At 37.9% G+C, this 26500-nt stretch overlaps 1 protein-coding gene across 4 annotated transcripts in view; it reads right to left on the reverse strand.

Moving 5' to 3' along the window:
* The window catches only part of LOC143038084 (oxysterol-binding protein-related protein 1-like), a 511761-nt gene that overhangs the window by 11757 nt on the left and 473504 nt on the right, over positions 1-26500 (reverse strand). For all 4 annotated transcript variants that reach the window (XM_076207017.1, XM_076207015.1, XM_076207016.1 and 1 more), the window contains 5 exons: positions 24202-24286; positions 21939-22043; positions 17277-17409; positions 13974-14111; positions 9006-9088 (listed from right to left, as the gene is read on the reverse strand). In XM_076207017.1, coding sequence (XP_076063132.1) covers positions 9006-9088; positions 13974-14111; positions 17277-17409; positions 21939-22043; positions 24202-24286 — 544 coding nt within the window. The remainder of the gene's footprint in view (positions 1-9005; positions 9089-13973; positions 14112-17276; positions 17410-21938; positions 22044-24201; positions 24287-26500) is intronic.

The following is a 26500-nucleotide window of genomic DNA, read 5'->3' on the forward strand; positions in this document are numbered from 1 at the left end:
TGGAGACTTGCTCCCCTAAGTCAACCCATGGATTATTCACAGAGTACAATATGCCCTGAATTTCACTGATTAGATACCCATAGTCCCACAGCAGATGGCAACAGTCCTAGGGTCTTCTTATATACCTCTCTCTGAAGAAATTTTGTACTGACATGAGTGTTGTATTAATTTGGATTTATTCCTATTGATATGTTGGTGTGAGCCTTGACTTGGCTACCTTCCTTGTAAGGAGATGAAATCCTTGGTACATAAATAGATAAATTTTTTATTTACCTAATTGTACTATACAGGAAAGGAGCAACACTTAATAGGTTCCATTTCCCACTTTACAATTTATCACACTTAGGCTCTACTTCACATACAGTTCCAGCTAATCTTTCCTTGATTTTCAATTATCATATTTAAATTTGAATTCATGTATTGTTCAAGCTTGGGTTATATCACCTTCCAAGATATTCCAAGTATTTATACATCTAGAGCAAAAGCTGAATTTCTTTGCATCCTTTACATATGTGGTCATTCTTAATGTGTTCCCATGACCTCTTATAGCCCTCTCATCCTTAATCAAGAGATTTCTTCCATCAATACAATATATCCCCTTTAGTGACCTCAATACTGTTATCATATCACCTCTTTCTCCTCAATCTTTCAAATTTGGCAGACCCAGTGCTTTTTGTTTTTCCATATATAGTTTATCTACCAGGCTGGGGATCAGTCATGCCCTGTTCATACCCTCTGATTTAGCGTAAATTAAATTTTATAAATTAGTTTTTGGACATCACCTCTTTATCCCAGTGCAAGGTAGAAAACCCTATAGAAGGTGAATAGTAAAGAAAGTAGGATCCGAAAAAGATTTGGGAGTAATTATCACAAACGACTTGTCCTATGGTAAACAGATTAACAAAATTGTTGGGGAGACTTACAACTTGCTAAGATCAATAAAAGTGGCATTTGCATACTTGGACGAAGACATGATAAAAAAAATATTGGTTACATTGATAAAGCCTAGACTAGAGTATGCAGCGACATTGTGGTCCCCCAGTACCAAAAAGAATATAAAGAAAATAGAAAGAATCCATAGAGCAGCTACAAAAATGGCACCTGCACTTGCAAACCTATCATACGAGGAGAGATTGGCTAAACTGGAGTTACCGACACTGGAGCAAAGAAGAGAGAGAGGTGACCTACTGACCATCTACAGAATCATGAAAGGCACAGAGATACTTGATAGAGAGGACTTACTTAACTGGGACAAGAGAAACACAAGAGGACATGGAAAGAAAATAAAAAAACATAGCTATAGAAGAGAACTGAAGAAAAACAGTTTTCCACATAGAGTTTTGGACACTTGGAATACACTGGATAATGAAATAGTATGCGCAAAAACCATTCATGAGTTTAAAAGCAAACTAGACACTGCGAGATACAATGGCGGGACACCACGAGCATAGCTCCCCTTCCGGCAAAATACAACTAGGTAAATACTAGCTGCTGGATTGTAGGACCTAATCAAATCACTGCCAGGTTTGATACATCAACTCAAATACAAAAACTAGTTTGTGACATATAAATGGGGGCCTTCTGTCCCAGATTAATTTTCTTCTTCACTGCATGAAATAATTAGTGTGTGCAAAATACTTGAAAGGAAATAGGAAGAAAGGCAGATAATTTAGGTCACCGAGTGAATTAAAAAACCATGATCGTAGAAACAAAAGTGTGTCCGTCATATCTGTTGTTTACATATGATAGGCATACGAATCGAAAAGGAGAATGTCTCACTCAAGCAACTCAAGCAGTATCGACAGTAATTTTGAATTCCAAGGATTTCCATAGATAGGAGAGATATATTATGATGTGGGAGACGGTACAAGTGAGGCCAGAATAGATGATGAATACAGAGACGAGAGAGAAAATTAAATCAATCTGAGATGAGCACAGTTTCGTGGCTTTAAGGAATCCCCACAGGTAAGGGACAGGTATCATAATAGGGGGGATGACAGGAGTGAAAATAGGATAGGAGGAAGATCACCAAGGGTAAGAGAGAGATATTACATGAAGGAAAATAGAATTGAAAGTGGGATGAGACATAAAGAAGTCAATCTAAGACAGGAGGCAGAGTTTCACAGCTTCAAGGAATCCCTGAAGATAAGGGACAGGCATTATTATAATATAGAGGATAACAGGAGTGAATATAGGATATGTGAAAGATTACCAAGAGTAAGAAAGATATATTATATGGAGGAATTTAGAATTGAAAATGAAAGGCTCCCATGAGAAAGAGGAAGATATTGTGACATGGTAGATAATAGGAGTGGAAATAGAATATTTGGGGAACCTAGAGTTGAATCACATAGTGAGGTCTATCCTAGATGGGGGACAGAGTCTCGAAGGGAAACAAATAGGGTTGGAGGAGGACAGACAGTCTGCACAATGGTCAACTTGTGTGAACAGTGAGAGAAGTGTAGGGGATATCATAAAAATGAGTCAACTTGCCCCCAAATTTAGTGAAAAGGAAGCAGAATTGTTCTTTTCTGCATTCAAAGGTATAGCAAAACAATTGAGATGGAGAAAGGATATCTGGTCAACAATGATAAGATCTAGCGGTTTAGCCTAACCCCAAAAACTTTAAATGTGTACACGGTATTTGAGATAGATAGTATATATGATTATGATCAGATTAAGAGTGAAATATTAAAGGTATATGAGATTTCTCCAGAGTATTTCAGAAAGAAATTCAAAGAAGTTAGGAAGGATATTGATATTGTGTGATCTTTGTGTAAAGTAATATGCACTTTATATTTCATTTGAACATTCAAAAGTATTCCAAACGCAACTTTGAATTTTGCATATTGCACTTGTATTTGTGTTCTGTTTTGTTTTTTCTCCCTTTCTAGTTTCTAGGGTTTAGTAACTTTTAAGAAGTGATGGTGCTAAGGAACAGTGTATTGGCAAGGTCCGCCATGTGTTTTCTGGCTTCGTTTGAATTTTTTTTTATTGTCATTGTCTTCAGCATTGGTGGAACACTTGCCTATGGTTGCTGTGTTTATGACGATTAACTTGGAGACTGGATGAGGATGAATTACTGTCCATGCCTGGATTGAATGAAGAATTGGACTGCGTGATTGCTGGTTTCGATATGTCATCTCTGACTAGTTATTTTGAATTGTTTAACAATATTGTGTACTTGCATATATTTTCTTGTAGTAAGCATTCCTGTAATCTCCTTTTGAGATTTTGTGATAAATTTTTGTATAAATTTCATACACTTTGCCAGGGGTGTTGTCTTGGCGGCCATGTTCGTTTCCTCCGTAATGTCATTTCTTGACGGTCACATTTTCTCTGGCTGTAAGAAAACTGGTGTTGTTTTTGTTTACTCTTTATTTTTAGGTATTTCCTGTGTATTGGACATTTTTTTATGACCATCGGCCTAGATGGATTCATCTTTCCTGTAAAGGGGCATGTGTTTTTGTAAAGCGGTCACAATGCTTAATGTATGTGTAATTTTTGTATCTTTTTCTCATTAATATTGTTACGCATTGGTACCGAAATTCCAAGATCTTGTTTAGCAATGTCTACTAAACAAACTGCCCTCCTTTATTAATACCCAAACATCACCTTAGACAATGGCTTATACTTCCACACTGTTACATCAGGATCCTTCTGTTATTAAATTTTCTGGTGATGATTCCCATTATGAAGCCATTGATTTTCTTCACCAGTGTGAAGACTGTATTGTCAATACTAATGTTTCTACGGGGTCAGAGAAAATTTCTTTCATAAGGTTACAGCTTGTGCCTAATTCTCTGGCTTCTGAGATGTTTGTGTCGTGTCTCGACCCCAAGTCTTTAGGGTATAATTATGACCTTTTTCGGTCTTATTTCCTTTTTTTTTTTTTTCTGATACCCCTGTAGGAAATTCTTTTCAATGGTGTTTTAATCTGGCTGATGTTCTTACATCCATATTGGGCACTCTTGACTATAGGCGTGCTCAGGCCCAAGCCAGCAAAATTGTGGTTGAAGCCTTAGATTATCTCTCCCATTCAGCGTGGATTGATAATGACACTATCTCTTTGGATAGGTTCCGCCATATTTTGGAGTTTCTTTTATACATCATTCTCTTAGCGCCTTTTGAAAGGAGGGCTGCCTCTTCTCTCAGCTATAAGATAGATGAGACTCTACTGTCTTTTGCAACAAAGCTTTCATGTAAACTTAGAGAAGTGCCTTCTGGTTCCTTGTGTGTTAGCAGTACTCAGCAACAAGCCAATTTTCCTAGTTCTCCTCCTCCACCCCCACAGTCTTCAGTTCCTACTCGCAGCTCCCCTTCCTCTACAGTTACCCCTCCTGTACTCATATGTACTTATTGTAACAAGTCAGGTCATTCGAGTGATTTTTGTTTTCGTAGTAAGCGTCATGTCCACAAGTCAAGACAGTCCTCTATCCATAGGAATGTTTTGGATGATACAACAGCAAGTTCTGTAGCTATTTCATTTGTTGGTGGTTAGATAACAAGATTCGGAGTTCCCTTGTACATAATTACTGACAGAGGTAGTCAATTCGAGAGTGAACTATTCTCAGAACTCTCAACTATTATTGGTTTTCACTACATACATACAACCAGTTACCATCCCCAAACCAATGTCATCATTGAATAAATTCACTGTTCTCTTAAAGCATCTATTAAAGCATGTACTGAAAATTGGTTTTAATCCCTTCCTATTGCACTTCTTGATCATCGTGTTGCTCCTAACTATACAGGTTTCTCCCCATTTACTGGAGTTACAGGTGTCCATATGATGTGTCCCCAACCCTTATTTCTAATGAATGTACAACCAAGAAACCTTACAAATTTTCATTCAGGAAATGCAAAGAATTAATTTTCATGATTTTGCTTCAGGTGACTATCATTCACCACCAAAACCTTATGTTCTATCTGATTTGTACTCCTGCCCAAAAGTCTGTGTGGGGACAGATTATGTGTGACAGAGACTGGAGGCACCCTACACTGGCCCTTGTATGTTAGTTCAAAGACAACCTAAATAGTTTATTCTCAGACTTCCCCAAGTTGACACTTCTGTGTCCATTGATCATCTCAAACCAGCTCACCTTCCTCCCCCTAAGAGACCTTCAGTACCTAATGAAGAGGCTTTAAAACACAATGTCAGCCCATCTCCGCTAGCATCAACCCTATCTCCCAACTCCCTTTCCACCCCTGTTCTCCTCCTCACCTCCTCATTTCTCACTCTATCTGGCCTAGTAACCCCCATCATACTTCTCAGACACTTCATCTCAAACACATTCAAACTCCTTCTCTCTTCCTCTCTTATGTTCCATGTTTCTGCCCCATACAGTGCTGTTGGCACAATCACTCCTTCATACAGTCTCCTCTTAGCATCCATTCCCAAATGTCTATTCCTCATTACACTTTTTAATCCACCAAGGCATTTACTCACTTCTCTCAATCTACATTCTACTTCCACCTCCACTCCACCTTTTCCTGCCACATTTGCACCCAAGTATCTAAAACTATCCACTTCCTCCAGTCGTTCTCCCTTAATGCTCACTTCCACTCTGCTGCCACTTTCACCCCTTGAACATCTCATCACCTTACTTTTACCCACATTTATCTTCAGCTTTCTTCTATCACACACTCTCCCAAACTCTGTCACCAACTTCCTCAATCCCTCCTCCGATCCTGCCACAAGCGCAGTGTCGTCTGCAAACAACAGCTGGCTCACCTCCCACTTTTCTCCATTTTCTTTAACCATCTTCAATCCCTGACCCACTACCCTTGCATTTACCTCTCGCACTACCCCATCCATGTACAAGTTGAACAGCCAGGGCAACATAACGCATACCTGACGAAATCCCACCTTTACCTCGAACCACTCACTCTCTCCATTTCTAATCCTGACACAAGCTCTACTACTCTCATAAAAACTCTTGACAGCTCCTAGAAGCTTTCCTCCTATCCCGTATATCTGCAAAACCTCCCACAGTGCCTTTCTGTCTACCCTGTCATACACCTTTTCCAGATCCATAAAAGCCCAAAAAACATCCTTCCCCTTTCCTAAAGCTTTCTCACATATCTGCAATACCACAAAAATCTCATCTATACAACCTCTACCCATCCTAAATCCACACTGTTCCTCATCAATTACTCCCTCTGATCCTCTCCTAATCCTCTCAATCAAGATCCTCCCATAAGCCTTCCCAACTACACTTAACAAGCTAATCCCTCTGAAACTACTACATTCACACTTGTCCCCTTTTCCCTTGTAAAGTGGAACTATACAGGCACTCCTCCAGTCCTCCAGCACTCTGCCCTCTCTCCAGCAAACATTAAATAATCTCACCAGCCAGTCCACCATCACTGTACCTCCTTTTTTTTAGACATTCTGCATGGCATCCATCCAGACCAGGTGCCTTACCTGCTTTCATCATCTTAACTGATGCCTTCACTTCATCCTTCCTTATTTCTCCTCCATTTTCCTCACTCATCACTCTCATTTTCTTAGCATTTCCCACTGCAGCTATCTTTCCCTCCCTATCCTCCTTCACATTTAGCAACTCCCTAAAATATTCTGCCCATCTTCCCCTTACTGCCTTCTCTTCCATTATCATCTCTCCATCTGCACCTTTTACCTTTTCTTCTCTACTTGATTCGCCTCCTCTTCCTCTCTTAATTTCTTTCCAAAACATCTTTTTATTACTTTCAAAATTTTCTGTCACACTCTTACCCCATTTCACATCTGCTCTCCTCTTTGCCTCCTTTACCTTTTGCTTTACTTCTCTTTTCTTTTCTTTGTACCTCTCATATGACTCCCTCGTCCTATTTTGTAACCAATCTGTGAAAGCTAGCTTCTTCTCTTCTACAACCTTCTTTGTTTCCTCATCCCACCATTCACTACCCTTCCTTCTATTTCCTCCTGTCCTTTTTGTTCCACACACCATCTTTGCACACTTTGTGACTCCCTCCTTGAACCATCCCCATTCCTCCTCCACTCCTAGCTCTACTCTATCCTTCACTCCCTCCCACTCCTCTTTCAGCTTCTTGTACTCCTTCTCCTTTTCCTTTTTATTTAAAGAGTTCACTCTAAGCACCTCCCTACCTTTTGTTCTTTTCCTCTTTCTCCATCTATCCTCTACTCTCAACTTACCTTTCACCAAAAAATGATCTGATATTCCCCCACCCTCTCCCCTTAGCACATGTACATCCTTAACTCTTCCTATCATACTCCTATCTACCACTACATAATCCATTAACGCTCTATCTACCACCCTTCCATCCACCACCCTCTCCATGTGTACTTATGCTTGACTTTCTTCGGAATCACTGTATTTGCTATCATCAACTCTCTTTCTAGACACATCTCCACCATCAACTCTCCACTACGATTCTTTCCTGGAACTCCACATTTCCCAACCATTCCATCAATTGGATAATTTTCTACCCTAGCATTAAGGTCTCCCAGTACAATTACATTGACATTTCTCCCTAATCCCTCTATGCACTCATTTATATCTATCCAAAAAGCCTCCCTTTCTTCTACACTCTTGTCACTACCTGGCCTATATGCACTTACAAAAACCCATATCTTCTTTCCCAGTTTCACCTTCATCCACATTATCCTTGAGGAAACCTCCTTCCACTCCACTACACGTTTACCTATCTCTTCACTTACTGGTACAGCCACCCCTTCCCTCCCTCGCCCTCTCTTCACTCCTGATAACCTCCCACTTACACTCCCAAACTTACACTCGCCCTTCCCTTTTAACTTACCGGTAGTTTCACTCAAAGCCAACACATCCATCTTTCTTCTCACAAACATACTACCTATCTCTTCCCTTTTACTCTCATCTGTACCACATCCACGCACATTAAAAGACCCAAACCTTAGGGTGCTGGTCGGAAAACTCCTAGACCCTCTTATGCCTTTACTTTTTTTAGGAATGTCCCCTGTGGGGCTACAGGGAGAAGGATGCCTGGTCCCAATCCCTGTCCCTTTTTTCTCGCCTCTTATGATCCAAGTGGAAATACTTGGTGGCAGTATTCTTTTCCCCCACCACAGGGAAGGTAGGCAAAAAAGGAAATGAATATTCAGAGAAATTGTACAGGACAGTAACAAGGGGTTGGGGGACAGCATAATGGAGGGACAGTTGTAGTATAAAAGTGTCATCATTTCTCTATGAACAGAGATTTCCTCTATCACAGACAAAAATGATGTGCGGCTCTGGTCCGTAGCGGCGCCCCATATAGACCCTAAAGTATCAACTGCATGCTACTTTGCCACAATAACATGCAGCCAATACTCGAGATGGGAATTGTATTCCAAAATGTGTAAAATATATATATGTGCCTTGTTATTACATAAGTAAACTGTATGCTTGTACTATCACTATCATTTTGTGTATATTTGCAGGCCTCTACTCAAGCCTCTTCTCATCTTCTTCCCTCAACTCTCAATTTTCTACTCAACTCTCTACTTCCAACCTTCCACTTCAATTGCCTACCTTCACTTATAAAAGAAGTCTGGAAACCCTAGTCTGTGTATCAACAAACAACCTAAAGAGGTTGTCCTGAAAATATAACCTTCAAATACATCAACTTATAACCCTCATATTTTACATGCATTTTCAAGCCTGTTACCATTTATCAAGTTTTTACACAATTGAAAGTCACATATATTCATTAGGAACAGACCTTTCACTACAATGAAGCTCCCTCACCTGAATAAAATCTCTAAGGTACAGCAACATGCCCAAGGGATTAATCAATGAATTACCTTTAGACAATATCATTTCACATACAAAATCACCAAATGCTAACAACTGGCAAAGAGTGACATTATGTAGTTTATTCCTTGCCAACATACTGTCTGATGGAGACAAACCCTCCATACAGGTATTTCCAATGCTCCAGATTTCAAGTCTACTCTTTCAACAAAGAGACAGAGAGAGAGTTACTGACAGTAAGAAAATAAGTTTGAAAATAAATCATTAACAAACCTGCAATCTGTGCAGGAAAGGCTCCTCTTCATATCCTCATTCTGCTCATTCAAGGACATGGCAAAGAGTGTGAAGTGATAAAACTGGAAAAAAGAAAAGTTATAGTATGTCAAAATATTCCAGTAAAATAGCATAATCTTGTCAACAAGTGAAATACAAGTATGTCTAAAGTGAACACCTGCAGGTATCAAAGGAAATTGAAGAGGGTACCCTTTACTATTAATTTGTGTATACTGCTATGCCACATATCATGATTCTAGTAATTCAGTCACTTTATTTTCCTTTGATCAAACATTTATATTCTCCCATTAAAAAAGGGATTCACTAAATACCTGTAGCATGAAAGGCATGCATAAAGGAATGAATGTGAATTATGGTACCTGAGGTAAAAGCATTCATAGTTTGTGGGTATAAAAGAAAATGAGAACATGGACCAACATAAACATGGACATTTTCATGAAACATTTACACATATGAACATGTAAAATTTTACACATACACACGCACATACACACGTTGGTCGGAGTGGCAGCGAAGTTGGGGCTCCGGAGTTATCCAAGAATTTCGAGGATCACAACGACTAGGAAGTACCTGTGTTGTATTTATAGGGAAGAGGAAAGCTCGTGGTGTAGTGGGAACGTGATGAAAAAGGAGAAGGGGAGGGATTACTGAGGAAAATGGAAGGAAATGAGGAAGGAGAAGACTGGGTCCAGGAAAGCCAACGCCATGTCAACAAACGGAGACCGGATGATAATGAAGACGAAGGGATTAGCAAAAATGTAAAGATTAGAAATATAGATAAGAGCAGTGCAATGGAAAGTGAAGATAACTATTTCCATGGATTTAATGAGGGAGGAAATGACAACCTCCCCCGACTAATAAATTTAGAGGAGAAACTAAAAGAAATGAATGAAAATTGGGAAGCTAAGTTCAACCAAATAAAGTTACTTACTCAAAGAGTTGATAAGCTGGAAGAATTAAAGAAGGAGAATCAAAACCTAACTAAAGAAATAGTAGAATTAAAAAGACAGTTGAGAGAAGTAAAGGAAGAGAATGAGTAATTAAAGAGGAGTAATAAAGAGAATAAAGAGTCCATAGCAAAAGAGGTAAGTAGTTGGAAAAAGTACAATAGAACAATACAATTGAATTTAGAGGTATAGTGAAACAGCAGATGAAAGAACAAACTGAAAACAGTTACTAAAGTGATGAGGGAGATGGAGAATATAGTAAGAGACTTAGCAGATAAAAAGAAATGTATAATTATATTAGGGATGGAAGAGAAGTATACAGTAATCTAAATAGGACTACAAGAATACAAGAGGGAAAGAAAAAAGTAAATAATATATTAGAAGAAGTTCAAGAAGATGAACCAGAAATAGGGAAACAAACTGAGGAAATGTATAGGTTCGGAAAATACAATATAGATAAGATTAGATCAATTAAGGTTAAATTCAGGTCACAAACAATAGCAGAGAATATCTTAGCAAAACAGGGATACTAGCAGACAGTGAACAATATAAAAAGATATGGATAAAAAAAGAAATGAATAAAGAGGAAAGAGAGGAGGAGAAGACAAAAAGACTAGAAGCTAAAGAAAAAATGAGAAAAGTATAGACACAGAAAAAGAGAAATTCTATTGGAGAGTAGTGAATATGAAAGTGAAGAAATGGTTCATAGCAGAGGAAAACAGAAGGGAAACAGAAAACACAAAGGAAGTAACAGAAAAAAGTGTCTCACACAAATATAGATGGCTTAATAACAGGCTTGAACGAACTGAATGATTACCTGAAGGAAAAAGAACCGGACATAATGGGAATTGTAGAGACAAAATTGAAAGGTCCACTACCACCCAACAGTGTAGGACATGGTGCATATAATCATTGGATTAGAAACAGAAAGGTAAAACAAGGGGGTGGAATTATGTTCCTGACTAAGAAGGATATAAATGTGAGGAATGTCACATATGGAAAGAATAGAGTAGAGATGATTATGATGGAAGTAAAGGACAGGGATGGGAAGAGCAGGAAGTTTGTAGTAAATTATGTGCCTCCAAAAATGGTCTCATGGGAAGAGAGAGAACACAAAACTATGTTAGAAGACACAAGGAAAACACTAAATAAGATAATGGAAGATGGAGGAAGAATAGTTATAATGAGTGACTTTAATTGTAAAGAAATCTGCTGGGAAGAGATGACAGTAAAGGGTGAAGACGACCTATGGGGAAATGTACTACTTGATATGATTATAGAACATACAATGATGCAATGGATTCAAGAGAATACTAGGTATAGAAACGAGGAAGAACCATCGAGACTGGACCTAATAATCACACCAGAACCTGAAATAGTAGACAAGATTGAATATAAGACACCAATAAGTAAAAGTGAGCACATATTGGTTGAACTGAAACTAAATGACGAAAAATACATGAAAAAATTAACAATATAGAAAGGGAAGATTGATGTATGAAAAAAAAGATAAATTAAGAGAATTCTTTCAAAAAGCAGACTGGGAAAGAATACACAAGGAGGAAACAACAGTAGAAGAGAAATGGAATATTTTGACAAAAATTTATAAAGAAGGAGTGGAAAAGTACTGACAAAATCAGGTAAGTTAGTAAAGAGTGAACATTACAGCAATATATGGATAAAAAGAGAAATGTTGAGGAAAGAGGACACTAAGAGATGAGACCGAAACCAAGGAGTTATACTGGAGAGTCTTAGACATGAGGCTGAGAAAATGGTACACCAAGGTAAGCAAAACAAAAGGAACTGAAAACGGGATGAAAAAAAAAATGGCCTATACTAATATAGACGAATTAATCTTAGGATTAAATGAAATAAATTATTATCTGTGAGAAGGAAAATCAGACAATGGGAATTGTGTAGACGAAATTAAGGGATCTGCTACCACCAAATAGTGTTGGACATGGGTTATATAATTATTGGATTAAAAATTGAAACGAGAATAAGGGCAGAGGAACCATGTTTTTGGCCAAGAGAAACTTAAATGTGATGAAGGTTACAGAGGGTAAAAACAGTGTGGAAATGATAATTATAAAAGTTGAAGATAGTGACATGAAAAATGAAAAATTTGTGGTGATTTGTGTGCCCCCAAAAATGGGCTCTTGGAAAGAGGGCGAGCATTCAAAAATATTAGAAGATACAAGACATTCATTAAACGAGATGCTGAAGGATGGAGGTAACTTGGTACTTATGAGAGATTTTAACTGCGAGGAAATATGTTGTGAATAGATGATAGTGAAAGGCGGAGAGGATCTATGGGGGAAGTGTATTACTTGACATGACTATAGAACATACAATGACACAATGGGTAAAAGAAAATACCAGATATAGAAGTAATGAAGAACCATCGAGACTAGATTTAATATTTACAACAAAACCTGAAATTGTGGATAAAATTGAATACAAGACACCATTTGGAAAGAGTGGCCACTTACTAATAGGGGTTGAGCTAAAGGAGGAAATACATATAGAGAGAAATGAGAAATACAGAAAAGGAAGACTGATGTACAACAAAACGGACTTTGGGAAACTTAAGAAATTCTTTCAAAATGCAAATTGGGAAAACTTTTTCAAAGAAGAGACACAAGTGGAAGAGAAATGGATGATTTTGATGGAAATTTATAATGAAGGAGTGAATAAATACGTACCAAGACAGAAACAGGAAAAAGTGTACATTAAGTGTTGGTTCATCAGAAGATGCAGTGAGGCAAAAGATAGAAGAGATAAAGCTTGGAAAAAGTGGAAAAAAAAAAAAAATGGAAAGTGGCAAATATATATCAAACTAAGAAATGAATATGCAGAAGTGCACAGAGAGGAAAAATGAAACTACGAAAAAGACATCATAGAAAAATGTAAAGATCAATCCAAACTATTCTATAGATATGTGAGTGGTAAACTTAAAAATAAAAAGGAAATAGTGAAGCTACGCCACGGAAATATATTATATACAGAAGACTTAGAAATCATGAGACGAGTGAAAATGAAGAGGACTAGGCTATTGAAAAAAAAAAATATATATATATATATATATATATATATATTGTATATTTAGGGCGCAGATTCTCACTAATACACACTGTGTTAAACACGACAGCATTTGGGCACTGATTAATCTTCTTACTGAGATTTTAAATTTTTCTCACAGTAGGTCTCATTTCAGGAGGGTGGGCAAATACAAGCCTTCCATAGTTTTCCATATTTAATTTGACGTTTCAACTTCAGGGAGTCATCTTCAGAATAGTTTACAAGAAACTTAATTTTAGTAAACTATTCTGAAGATGACTCCCTGAAGTCGAAACATCAAATTAAATATGGAAGACTATGGAAGGCTTGTATTTGCCCACCCTCCTGAAATGAGACCTACTGTGAGAAAATGTGAAAATCTCAGAAAATTAATCAGTGTCAAAATGCTGTCGTGTTTAACACAGTGTGTATATATACTTATCATATATATATACATATATACATATATACATATATATACATATATACATTGCAGAAACCACAGGGAAATTAAAGTCGGAATACTGAACGTTTTCGTCTATTACGACATCCTCAGAGTACTCTGAGGATGTCGTAATAGACGAAAACGTTCAGTATTCTGACTTTAATTTCCCTGTGGTTTCTGCAATATTTTTTTCGTCACGCGTTATTGTGATTATTTTTATATACATATATATACATATATACACATATACATATACATATACATATATACATACACAAAAATATGTATATATGTATGGACATACATATGTATATATGTATGTATGCATATATGTATGTATGTATGTATATACATCAAAATGGATCCAAAGAGTACTACTACTAAGATACAAATATTCCTGGTTCTTCATGCTCGACAAGAAGTCATTACTCTTTTTCTTATCATCACACTATTCATGTTAAGAGGATTCAGCTCCTTCACGATTTCGGGGCCTACCTGTGCCGAATTGTCCGGTCGAGGGTCGGCCTCCCACAGGGTGTTGGAATTGGGGATGTCGATGGAATAGGTACTGTCGGTGCGCGGGTATCCGCCCTCCTCGGGTTCCTCTGGGCCTTCCTCACACTCGATCGTCGCCTGAAGATGATGAGTAAAGCAAAAGTGAGTCCCGTATTCCCAGGCAGCAACCAGTGATTCTTGGGAGAGCTAATGATGTAATTGATATGAATGAATCACTTGCCTCACCCCTTTTGCCACTTGTAAGCAATTAACAGGCACCTTTTGACAAAGGAAAATTTAAATTAAACTCTGCTGCTAAACCATGGCATCAATATGGCTGTTCAAAATCACATGTGATAACATATACGTTTATACAAGTATTTAGGGCTGCATTTTTTTTTTTTAAATATTGTCTAGTATGCCTGTTGGAAAGAAAGCAAACATTTTATTTTTTATTCCTACATATTAACCGCCATTTATTCTTCGTCATTCAATGAAGGTAAACGTTGGGAACTAACAAACACGGCATCATACTTTCAAAACAATCGCCAGGCACCCAAGCACCAGGCGTTCGGATTCTATTATACATCCCGTAGTCTCTCCACTAATGTCAAATATACTGATTTTCTGACAGTTTTTAAGCATTTAGGGCATTATTGAAGACTCGAAACTATAAACAGGTTAATTCATCGAGATTTTTTGATAAGTGTTGTTTTATGCAGCCGAGGAAAAGCCCTCCCCAATGTAATCTTTAATGGAAAACGCCTAAAAAGAAAGAAAAGAAAGAAAAAAAAACTCCTCTATTTCTGAAGAATTGGAACACAAACACGAATTCCTACATTCCTACTAAGAAGGAGACTGTAGCAACTGTTGTCGTGATTCAGTCTAGTGACTTTGTCAAAGGGTAACCGCTTTGTAAATAAAAGGTGTCTAATTTTACCGGAATTAGTTCGTAGTACTTTCCTTAGTCAATAATAGCTAAATAAATTACACAAAAACTCTTTTTTCATTTACTGTACGCTGAAAATACTGATCTTATGTCCAGAACTATGGCATCAATATGGCTGCTCCAGCCACTCTCGTTAACCTACTCTTGGCGCCACCTACTTCACAGTGATGTCAAAGGTTTTCATTGTTCATGCATTGTGATCGTGTCGAGCGCCGGAGGCTATCTAACATCATATTTAAATAATTATGTCCTGAAAATGATCGCTGAAGATGGTGAGCCACCAAAGAAGAAGATGGGGATTATGAGGATAGCCTGGGGGAAGTGTTGCTCTGTGTAGAATTGTAGCAAAAGCCGTGGCAAAGACGGAGTCGGCGCGTTTGGTTTTCCAACACCGGACAAGGAAGCAGCCAGGTATGAGGAGTGGGTACGCGTTGTGAACAAGGCCCCGACCAAGGTCTAAATATACAGGTCAGACCGTTTACATTCTTCTGCGCAGCTTCTGACGTCATTTGGCTGAGTCCATTTTCTCTTTGTGATACACTGAAGAAAACTGTGAAACGCCAAGGAAGACAGGAACTATAATATTTTATATATTATATATATATATATATATATATATATATATATATATCATATATATTATATATTCATATATATAGACAGGAACTATAATATTTTATATATATATTTTATATAATATTTGTCAGAATATAACTAATTGCGTGGAGCGATGCGAGCGAAGGCGACGTCATTTTCGAACGACGGACCAGCTTCAACTGACAGCTATAGGACCCGCTAACCCCACTTTGAACAGCCAGGTGACGTTCACGGGCCCGCTGCGCCAACTCCCTCGAAATTCGGTCGGAAGTGGTTAGACCTTATATTCTTAGATCTTGGCCCCGACATGGGTAAGTGCAGCCCCGGGGCGAGTCGAAAAACACACCACCACCTTCCACATTTGATGGTCACTTGCACGATTCACATGTAACATTCATCCACAAAACAACGTTTATATATACATCATTCATACACACAACTCATGATAAATAAATCATGCATTAAAAGTACATTAGGGGGAATTTGCTTTACCTCCTTTTCACCGAAAGTGCCGCCCCCCAAAAAAGGTGCAGCCCCAGGGCATTGCCCCCCCCCCCTCCTGCCCCTCCCCTTGTCGGGGCCCTGGTTGTGAAATACACTCGAACCGATTTGACTTACCATGCAGTCTCATAATTTATTCATTCTGACCATTTCCTCTTGGAGAGCCCATAACTATGCCGTCTATCCCCACGTCTTGGCTGTTGTCAGAGATGTTCAGAGAATCGACCCTACTCTCAAAAGACGACGAAAAACTCTCAACATCGCAGAAGAAATCGTCTGTTTCGCTACAGGATGTCATTGTTAATTGGTGTGTGCTACTTCGTAAACGTTCGTGAACCTTGTTATTCGTGAACGTTTGTGAACGAGCCGGCTCTATGAACCGGCTCTTTCAGATGAACGATAAGAGCTGGATCTCGCATTTGAAAACCGTTTAGGATGTTGGAACGGCCGGCGTATCGACAAAGTCAGGGCCTCCGACATCACTGATAACTATGCAATTCAAGTTACCTAAAACCACGTAACAAATAACTATAATTAACCTTTTTACTGACACACTTGGGCCGAGATGAAAAAATATCTGTATTACGTAGAAATCTTTGTTTACAAACCTTGTGGAATCTAGGTGTAATGTGAACGAGTAGGATTTTGTGTAGGACCATACTGCAAAATTACTGATTGCGTCACTTATCCTACTTTTTTTTTTTTTTTTTTTTTTTTTTAGTGTTCAAAGACAGCATTGTAGAACCAACATGAACACAGGTAAGTACTAATGATGCATTAATATGAAAACTTCTTCAGACAAATCCCGGTTCCAAATGATAGTCTATCACTATTCCGTCTACCGCACATCTTGGTTGTTATCAAAGATATTCAAGGAGTCGAGACTACTACTACTACTAAAAAAAAAAAAAAAAAAAAAAAAGTTAAGAAGTATCTCAAATAGTACTTCTGAGATAAGATATTAGATTTAAACATGATTCTCGTGAAAATAAATAACACTACAAAAGAGAAAATGCAAAGTTATACCTGGGCATGGTGGTTACAGTTAATTTGTTCTTATGAGCACCATGTAAATGGTGTCGTGGTAACAAGAAACATCAAAGAATGCGGTAATGTCATACGTCTGAACATCGTGTCCCAAGTTCCATATATTTTAGTACCACTGTCACAAAAAAAAAAAGTACTGCCAACATTACCACATAAGCTAACAAAGCTACCTTTACTACCATTACCGCCAACAACATGGATCCACCTACTTCCGAGTCACCACCCATTTTGAAGGACTGCGTGATGGTGTTGAAACGACTGAACATCTTCCTAGGGTTGTGCGCTGGACTGGCCCCAGTACCAACGACGCTGTCATCGCTGCTCTTCTTCTTATCGTCGCGCCTGTTCGGGACGAGGGAAGGAACCATAAAGGGATGTCAGCGTAAGAGGAAGTTCACAGACCTTGTCTCACAAAGGTACAAATAAGGAGCGCATGCGTGTGTGTATGCATGTGTATGTGCATGTGTGTATATTCTTGCGCATGTGTGTGTGTGTGTGTGTGTGTGTGTGTGTGTGTGTATGTGTATTTACCTAGTTGTATTTTACGGGAAGGGGAGCTATGCTCGTGACGTCCCGTCTTCATATCTCATTATATCTAAACTATTTTTAAATTCATGTATTGTTTTTGCACACACCACTTTCTCATCTAACTTGTTCCAACTGTCTATTGCTCTGTGAGGAAAGCTGTTCTTTTTCAAATCTCTTCTATAGCTGTCTTTTTTTATTTTCTTTCCGTGTCCTCTTGTATTTCTGTTATCCCATTTTATCAGATTCTCTCTATCAGTAATTTCTATGCCTTTCATGATTCTGTAAATAGCTATCAAATCTCCTCTCTCTCTTCTTTGCTCTAGTGTCTGTAGTTCAAGTTTTTCTAGTCTCTCTTCATATGATAGTTTTGAGAGTGTTGGTGCCAATTTTGTAAATGCTCTTTGTATTCTTTCAATTTTTTTTATACATTTTTTTGTACTTGGTGACCATATCGTTGCTGCATATTCCAATCTTGGTCTTATCAGGGTGATTAGGATTTTCTTCACCATTTCTTCATCCAGGTATGTAAATGCAACTTTGATTGTTCTTATTGAATTATAAGTTTCTCCAAAAATCTTATTTATATGTTTCTCAGGTGACATATTATTCATAACAATGACTCCCAGGTCCTTCTCATTTTCTACTTTTTTTTATTCCTTCTTCTCCCAATTTATATGCTCCTGTTATTCTGTTTTTGCTTTTTCCAAATTCCATTATACTACACTTTTTTGTATTGAACTCCATCTCCCACTTCCTACTCCATTCCTGTACTTTATTTAGATCTCTCTGTAGTGATTCACAATCTTCTTCAGTTTTCACTCTTTTCAGTAGTTTTGCATAATCTGCAAAGAAGCTCATATAGCTTTCAATTCCTTCATCCATATCATTAATATATATAGCAAACATTATTGGGGCCAGAACTGTTCCCTGCGGAACACCGCTTATTACTTCATCCCATTTTGAGTGCTGGTTTCTTATCACTACTCTCATTTTTCTTTCTTGCAAAAAGTCTTCCACCCAATTTAGTAGTTTGCCCTGTATTCCTCCTTCAGTTTCTAATTTCTTAAGCAACTTCTTATGTGGTACTTTGTCAAAAGCTTTCTTTAGGTCTAAAAATGCACAGTCTGCCCATCCATCTCTTTCTTGTATTATATCTATTAGCCTTGAATAGAAACATATTAAATTGGTGACGCATGATCGTCCTTGTCTGAATCCAAATTGCCTTGGATTTAACACTTTGTTTTTTTTTTCTAAATATTTTACCCATCTACTTTTGATAATTCTTTCACAAATTTTTGCTATTGTACTTGTTAGAGAGACTGGTCTATAGTTGGTAGGTTCTTCTTTATTTCCTCCTTTATATATAAGTACTATATTTGCTTTTTTCCAATCTTCTGGAACTTTTCCTTCTTTCAAGGAACTATTTAGTATGCTATGTATTTTGTCTGCCAGTTCATTCCTGCATTCTTTCAGTATCCAGTTTGCTATTTCATCTGGTCCATGCGATTTTCTGACATCAAGATTACTCAAGTGTGTTAATATTTCATTCTTTGTTACTTCTATTTCTTCCATAGGGGGGACTTTCTCTTTCCATTCGTTCTCTTCAGGTTGTATGTTCTCCCTTGTAAACACTGATTTAAAATGTTTGTTCATAATTTCCGCCATTTCCATTTCCTCAGAGTATTCAACTACCTCTTGTCTTAATTTCTCCAAGTCTTGTTTGTTTTTCAGTTTATTGTTTACAAATCTGTAGAATAGTTTTGGTTGATCTTTACACTTTTCTATGATATCTTTTTCATATTTTCTCTTTTCCTCTCTGTACGTTTGTACATATTCATTTCTATAACAGGTATATATTTTCCATTTTTCAGGTCTTCTGTCTTTTTTCCATTTGGTCCAGGCTTTGTCTCTTTTGTCTTTTAACTCCCTACAACTTTTGTTGTACCAGCATTTTACATATTCTTTTTCTTGTTTTTGTCTTGGGACATACTTTTCCACTCCTTTTTTGTAAATTTTTGTCAAAATATTCCATTTCTCTTCTACTGTTGTTTCTTCTTTGTATATTTCTTCCCAGTTTTCCTTTTGAAAGAATTCTCTTATTTTATCAAAGTTTGTTTTTTCATACATCATTCTTCCTTTTCTATATTGTTCATTTCTTTTCATATATTTTTCTTCATGAAGTTCCAGTTCAATCAATATGTGGTCACTTTTACTTATTGGTGTTTTATATTCAATTTTGTCCACTATTCTAGGTTCGGATGTAATTACTAGGTCTAGTCTCGATGGCTCTTCATTTCTATATCTAGTGTTCTCCTGTATCCATTGTGTCATTGTATGGTCAGTAACCATCTCAAGTAGAGCGTTTCCCCATGAGTCATCACCACTCTTTACTGTCATTTCTTCCCAGCAGATTTCTTTGCAATTAAAGTCGCCCATCATAACTATTCTTCCTCCCTCTTCCATTATCTTGTTTAATTTTATCTTTGTGTCCTCTAACATACTTTTATGTTCACTCTCTTCCCATGAGGCTGTTTTCGGGGGCACATAATTTATCACAAACTTTCTGCTCTTCTTATCTCTGTCTTCTACTTCCATCATTATCATCTCTACTGTATTTTTTCCATATGTGACACACTTCACGTTTATATCCTTCTTAGTCAGGAACATAACTCCACCCCCTTCCTTTTTCACTCTGTTTCTAATCCAATAATTATATGCATCATGTCCTACACTGTTGGGTGGTAGTGGACCTTTTAATTTTGTTTCTACAATTCCCATTATGTCTGGTTCTTTTTCTTTCAAATAATCATTGAGCTCATTCAATCCTGTTATTAATCCATCTATATTTGTGTAAGACACTCTTAGTTTTCTGCCACTTCCATTGTGTTCTCTGTTTCCCTTTTGTTTTTCTCTTGTATGTCGACTTTCTTTAGTTTCATATTCACTACTCTCCAATAGAATCTCTCTTTTTCTGACTCCGTTCTTATCTCGTTTTTTTCCTTAGCTTCAAGTCTTTTCTGTTTTTCTTCCTCTCTTTCCTCTTTATTCATTTCCCTTTTTATCCATACCTTTTTATATTGTTCACTTGTTGCTAGTTTCCCTGTTTTGGATAAGATATTCTCAGCCGTAGTTTGTGACCTGAATTTAATCTTAATTGGTCTGGTCTTGTCTGTACTATATTTCCCGAGCCTGAATTTCTCTTCGATTTGTTTCATTATTTCTGGTTCATCTTCCTGAACTAATTCTAGTAAATTTCTTACTTTTTCATTTTCCTCTTTGATTCTTGTGGTTCTATCTGGGTTATGTTTCTCTTCCATTCCTAAAATAATTATACATTTCTTTCTGTCTGCTAAGTCTCTTACTATATTCTCCTTCTGTCTCATCACTTTAATAACTGAGTTTTCAGTTTGTTCATTCATTTGCTGTCTGATTATGTCAGTGAATGCAACTTTGCTATTTTCTTGGATTTTTTTCCAACCCTCCTTGTTCTCATTATTCTCCTTTAAGACTTTATTCTCTTCTTTTACTTCTTTTAACTGTTTTTTTAATTCTTCAATTTCCTTAGTTAAGTTTTTGTTCGCCTTCTCTAGTTCTTCCAATTTTTCAACCCTCCGTACAATGTTGTTAACATGACCGAACCTACGCTCCAAGTCCTCGATCATCTTATCGACCTTCTCTTCTAGCCTTGTCAGTCTGGGGGGGGGGTTGTGTCCCCCCCCACCCTCTTTAAATCCCTGGAAAATATTCTCATCACTTTCTACTGTATTGCTCTTATCTATACTTCTAATCTTTACATTTTTATTAGACATTTCATCGTCGCTCAGCTGGTCGGGGGGCCGTTTGTTTACTTTTCGCCTGTCTGCCTGGGCCAAGTCCTCTCCTTCCTCATTTCCTTCCATTTACCTCAGCAATCCCTCCCCTTCTCTTCTTTCCCTACTTTCCCACTACCCCACGAGCAATTTCCCCCACCCTGTAAATACAATAGGCACTTTTCTTTGCGTTGGGATCCACGAAACTTCAATTTTCTTCAGAACGTCTTCTAAGCCGTCCGTTCGTTGAAGTGTGTGTGTGTGCGTGTGTTTGTGCGCAAGCGCACCCGCGCGAGCGCGTTTAATTTGTATTGAACATAAGTTAAAAATATAAACCTGGGTGTGACAGAAGTCTGGGAAGAATAGGGTACATGATACATCCTTCATCTTCACTTCAACTAAACTCCCTATATTTTCACAAAATAAGCAAAAGTAATCATTACCCCTTTTCACCTTACCCTCATCTTTCCTATATGTGCAAAACAGATACAAGCACTAGTAATCAACATTCCATAACCCCAATTGATTTTGTACCTGAACTTGTGAGCGTTGGTCTTGATGTATTCGTCGTAGGAATTGATGTCTGTGGCCCTCAGAAACTCCGTCCATTTTCCATACAGGAAACTGTGTTTCTTTTTGCTGCAACAAGAGAAAATAAAGCATAAAACGAGAGTCACGATAAAACGAATTGGCTGCACTCCCCTCCACCCTCATCCCTCCCTCTCATCTTGGCACCTCCTGGATGACGGGTCATCCCTGCATCCTGTCCACTGCCCTGGGTCAGAAGCAGTGTCGCAAGACACAGCACATCCACAGCAAGGCCGCTTCATTAATTCGGCGACCCCCCCCCCTCTCCGTCCCTTCATGCAGAAAAGGAGAAGACGGGGAGACTAGACAGTTGCAGGTATTGCTGTCAAACCAAGGAAAACAAATGCCAGTAGAAATCGTTGTCAAAAATAAACAAACGCAACAAAACATTTACACTGATAACTGTTACAGACAATAATGAAGGTAACACAAATGATGTCGACAATTTTCTAAGATACTTGTGGAGTTCAAACAACATTGTGAAACCTTGCGCGTGGTAATAATTGTGGTAATAGAAGTATAGACTTTGCTGGCGAAGTAAACATTTAAGTTAGTGATAAAAATTACATGTAATATTAAGCGTAAATACACACACACAGACAAAAACTAGTGATATTTTTTCTTCATATGTAGTTAACTGGCAAGATAAATTATTGAAGAGAAACAGGAGACAGGAGCTGAATAGGAGGGCAAAAATGATAAAACTAGAAGTTATTGGGATGAAATAATCCGCATATGGAGTAATATGGAGGATTGAGTCTACGGAAATAGAAGTATGGAAGGAGGAAGTGGGATGGAAACTGGACTGACTCCATAAAATGGGTAAATAAACAGTCATATGACTAACTAAATAAACAAAGAAATAAATTAATACACAACTACATAAGTACATACATAAGTAAACAAATAAATATATGAATAAGATAAGTTAAATGAATAGGAATAAAAAAGAGGAAATACTAATTTTGTGAAATTGTAATTATTCATAATGGCTCAGAAAACACTGGTGCTGCAAAGAAAATTGTAAAAAAAATCTATATTTATTAAAAGCGTGGGAAGTGGAGGAGAGGAAGGGGAGGAGGGGGAAGAGAGGGAAGCGGGTAAATTGTGGATCTTGTATCTAGGGGAGGACGTGCGTGTATAGGACCTGATATTGAAGATAGTGTACCTCATGAACTCCATGTAGATTAGGTTATGTGAGGCAACGGTTGGTCAAAGAAACACATCAACTCTACTAAGGGAGGAAGCGTGTTTACTTAGTGCTACAAGGTCTTTGTGACGTCTAGAATTCGTTGCTCCTAGTGCGGTCTAAGGCATGGCGGCTCTTTGTACCTCCTGGTAGCGGTTGGAGGGTGCTGGATCGCAAGCAACCTTGAGCAGGTGGCAGTGGACCATGAGCACCTGTATTGACAGCTTGGGAAGGCCGGCGTGACGTAAATGTATAGGTTTGAACAAAAAACGGAGGAAATTGAAGGAGGGGACAAGGATAATGCAGCTTTAAATTTGGCAAAAGAAAAAATATTGGAAAAAGGACGTAGGAAAAGGAATTGATGTAACGTTACCAAAAGAAACTATCTCTATTTTACAGAGAAGAACGTCTGATGTTGGTAGAAGGGAAGGGAAGAGAATTAATGAAAATAATTCAATAAAGATTGGTTTATAGGTGGTGGAAAAGAGCAGACTAAGGGGAAAGGTGGGGGGGGGGATAGGATTTGCAAGGTAGGGAGATAAGTCTTCCCAGAATGCAGTTACAATTGTTGGCATCCCGCGATTGTCAAATAGTTACCAATAAATACCAGGAAGAGATCCGGGTATTAGTAAGAGTTTAAACCTCCGGTTAAATGCATACAAACATATTTGTATTCTAAAGCTTCTACACATTACGATTATGCACCCAAAAGTACATACAGCTTTGAAACATATATTCGATGTACACATACCGGATACACGCACTCATATACACATGCACATGCACGCGGACATACAGATGCAAGTTTGTGTGTGTGTATACATACATACACACACACACACACACACACACACACACACACACACACACACACAAATCCATGACTACTACAAATATATGTATACACACTGCAATCCACTGACACCTTTTTCTCACAACTGGTTTCAGCTTATCGGAAGTAAGCCACGGTTACAAAAATCCATTCACTCATTCATTTGTTCAATTTGACAGTTTCCTTACTTCTTATCGATTATGAAGCCTTCAACTCGATGTAGATCTTTTGAGAACCATCCCGCCGTCTTGAAGGTCAGCACACATTTAAGACCTGCAAAAGAATGAAAAGACAGGTGTATGTATAACTATATCTATTTCTCTATCTGTGTGTATATATATATATATATATATATATATATATATATATATATATGTGTGTGTGTGTGTGTGTGTGTGTGTGTGTGTGTGTGTGTGTGTGTGTGTGTGTGAGTGTGTGTGTGTGTGTGTGTGCGTGTGTGTGTGCATTAAGGGGAACCTGTGAAATGGTGGGCTGTGAAATGACTGACGACTCAAAACGTCTGCCAATTATCCAGAAAAAAAATCTGGAATATATGGATCAGTGAAGACAAAAGAAAGATAATTTTATTAATACAACCACAGTTATTCCCGTCTCGATTTTTTTTAATTCATCTATTAATTTTTTCCTTCGTAGAATGGTAGTTTTCTTTTCCACTTTTAAGTTTGGGCATAGCTAATCTAGTCGACTGGAGTTAATGAATGAATCTTCAAGGAAAATAGTTGATGTGCAAGTTAATCGCAGGTAAAGTTATTCCAACACGTTCAACATCTCACATACACTCCACACCACCCATGCAATCTTACCAATCAAGAATAAAGCAACTTGGTGAGGTACAAGGGCTGTATACTCCACAAGGGGATAGCCCGGTGGTCCTGCACAGGACCAAATGGAATAAAATTTAAGTAAATGAAAGAATAGTCACACTATAAAACCCTTAAACAAATGAGAAAACCCTTGCTAATTCCATCTCGCGGAGCAGGGCATTGTAGGTAAGGTCAAATCAGGCCAGATTAGAGACGAACACAGCACAGAACATCAGGTCCAGTATTTATTAAGTCGGTAGACACTGGATTTGTGACTATTTCTTGGGGGCAGGCAAACGTTGTTCCTGTTTTCAAAAAGGGTGATAAATCGTCTATGCACAACTACAGGCCAATCATTTCGACGTCGTTTATAGTTAAAATGGTAGAATCAATAGTAGCTAATAGAGTCAGAGATCAAATCGAGACATAATTTGATTCGTGAGTCACAACACGGGTTCACTATGGGTAGTTTATGTGTAACTAATCTATTTTTTTTTACATTAATGTCTACAAGGTGTCAGATTACAATGATATTTATTTACCTTGACTTTAGCAAAGCGTTTGACAAGGTGCCCCGCCAGAGAATACTAAAGTCAAAGCCCATGGTAAAGGAGGAAAGTGTTTGAATTGATTAGAGCATGAATCAGTGACAGAAAACAGCTGGTCACCATTAACGGTGTAAAATCCAAATGGAGACGTGTTGCTAGTGGAGTTTCCTAGGTCTCGGTTTTGTGTACATTATGGCATATAAACGACTTGGACTACGGGATTATTAGTGATGTTAGTAAGTTTGCGGACGACACTAAAATAGGACGCCATATTAGGTGAGGGGAAGGACGCTAGGATACTGCAGGAAGATCTTAACAAACTAAGCCGGTGAAATGGCAAATGAACTTCGATATCTTAAAGTGCAGTGTGTTACACGTAGGTTTACACAACCAGGGAAGCAGAATTAGCTTAGATAACACATTTTTATAGAAAAATGAGTGCGAGAGAGTTTTGGGAATGCTAGTGAGTCCTGACCTTAACTCCAGGAAACAATACATTAGCGCCAGAGATAGAGCTAACAGAACATTAGGTTTCATTGCTTGGATAAGTACAAATAAATGTGCAAGGGTAATTATCAAATCGTATCTGGCGTTAGTTAGACACATCCTTGACTATGCGGTACAGTTTTGGTCTCCGTCCTATAGATTGATATTAATTCACTAGAATCAGTACAGAGGAGAATGACCAAAATGATACAAGGGCTCAGAAATTTACCTTACGAGGACAGGCTTAGATACCATAACTTACACTCTCTGGAAAGACGTAGAGTGCAAAGTGATCTAATAGAGGTGTTCAATTGGGTCATGGGCTACAAGGGTGACGTAGACAAGGTCATCATATTAAGGCAACAGGGCAGGACTCGCAGTAATGGATTTAGATTAGACAAATTTAGATTTAAGAAGGAAATAGGCAAGAATTGGTTTACCAATAGAATGGTTAACGAATAAAATAGACTTAGTAACCATGTAGTGAGCGCTAAAACTATTTTTTTATGAGAAGTTTGAATAACTTTATAGGTGGGGATGAAATGTGGTAATGGACATGGAACTGCCTAGTGTAGGCCTTATGGTCTCTTACAGTCTTCTTCATTCTTATGTTCTTAAGTCAGGTCAGG

This window comes from Oratosquilla oratoria, chromosome 23 (assembly GCF_046742065.1).
Source record: "Oratosquilla oratoria isolate Oo_2021 chromosome 23, ASM4674206v1, whole genome shotgun sequence".
NCBI classification, from domain to species: domain Eukaryota; kingdom Metazoa; phylum Arthropoda; class Malacostraca; order Stomatopoda; family Squillidae; genus Oratosquilla; species Oratosquilla oratoria.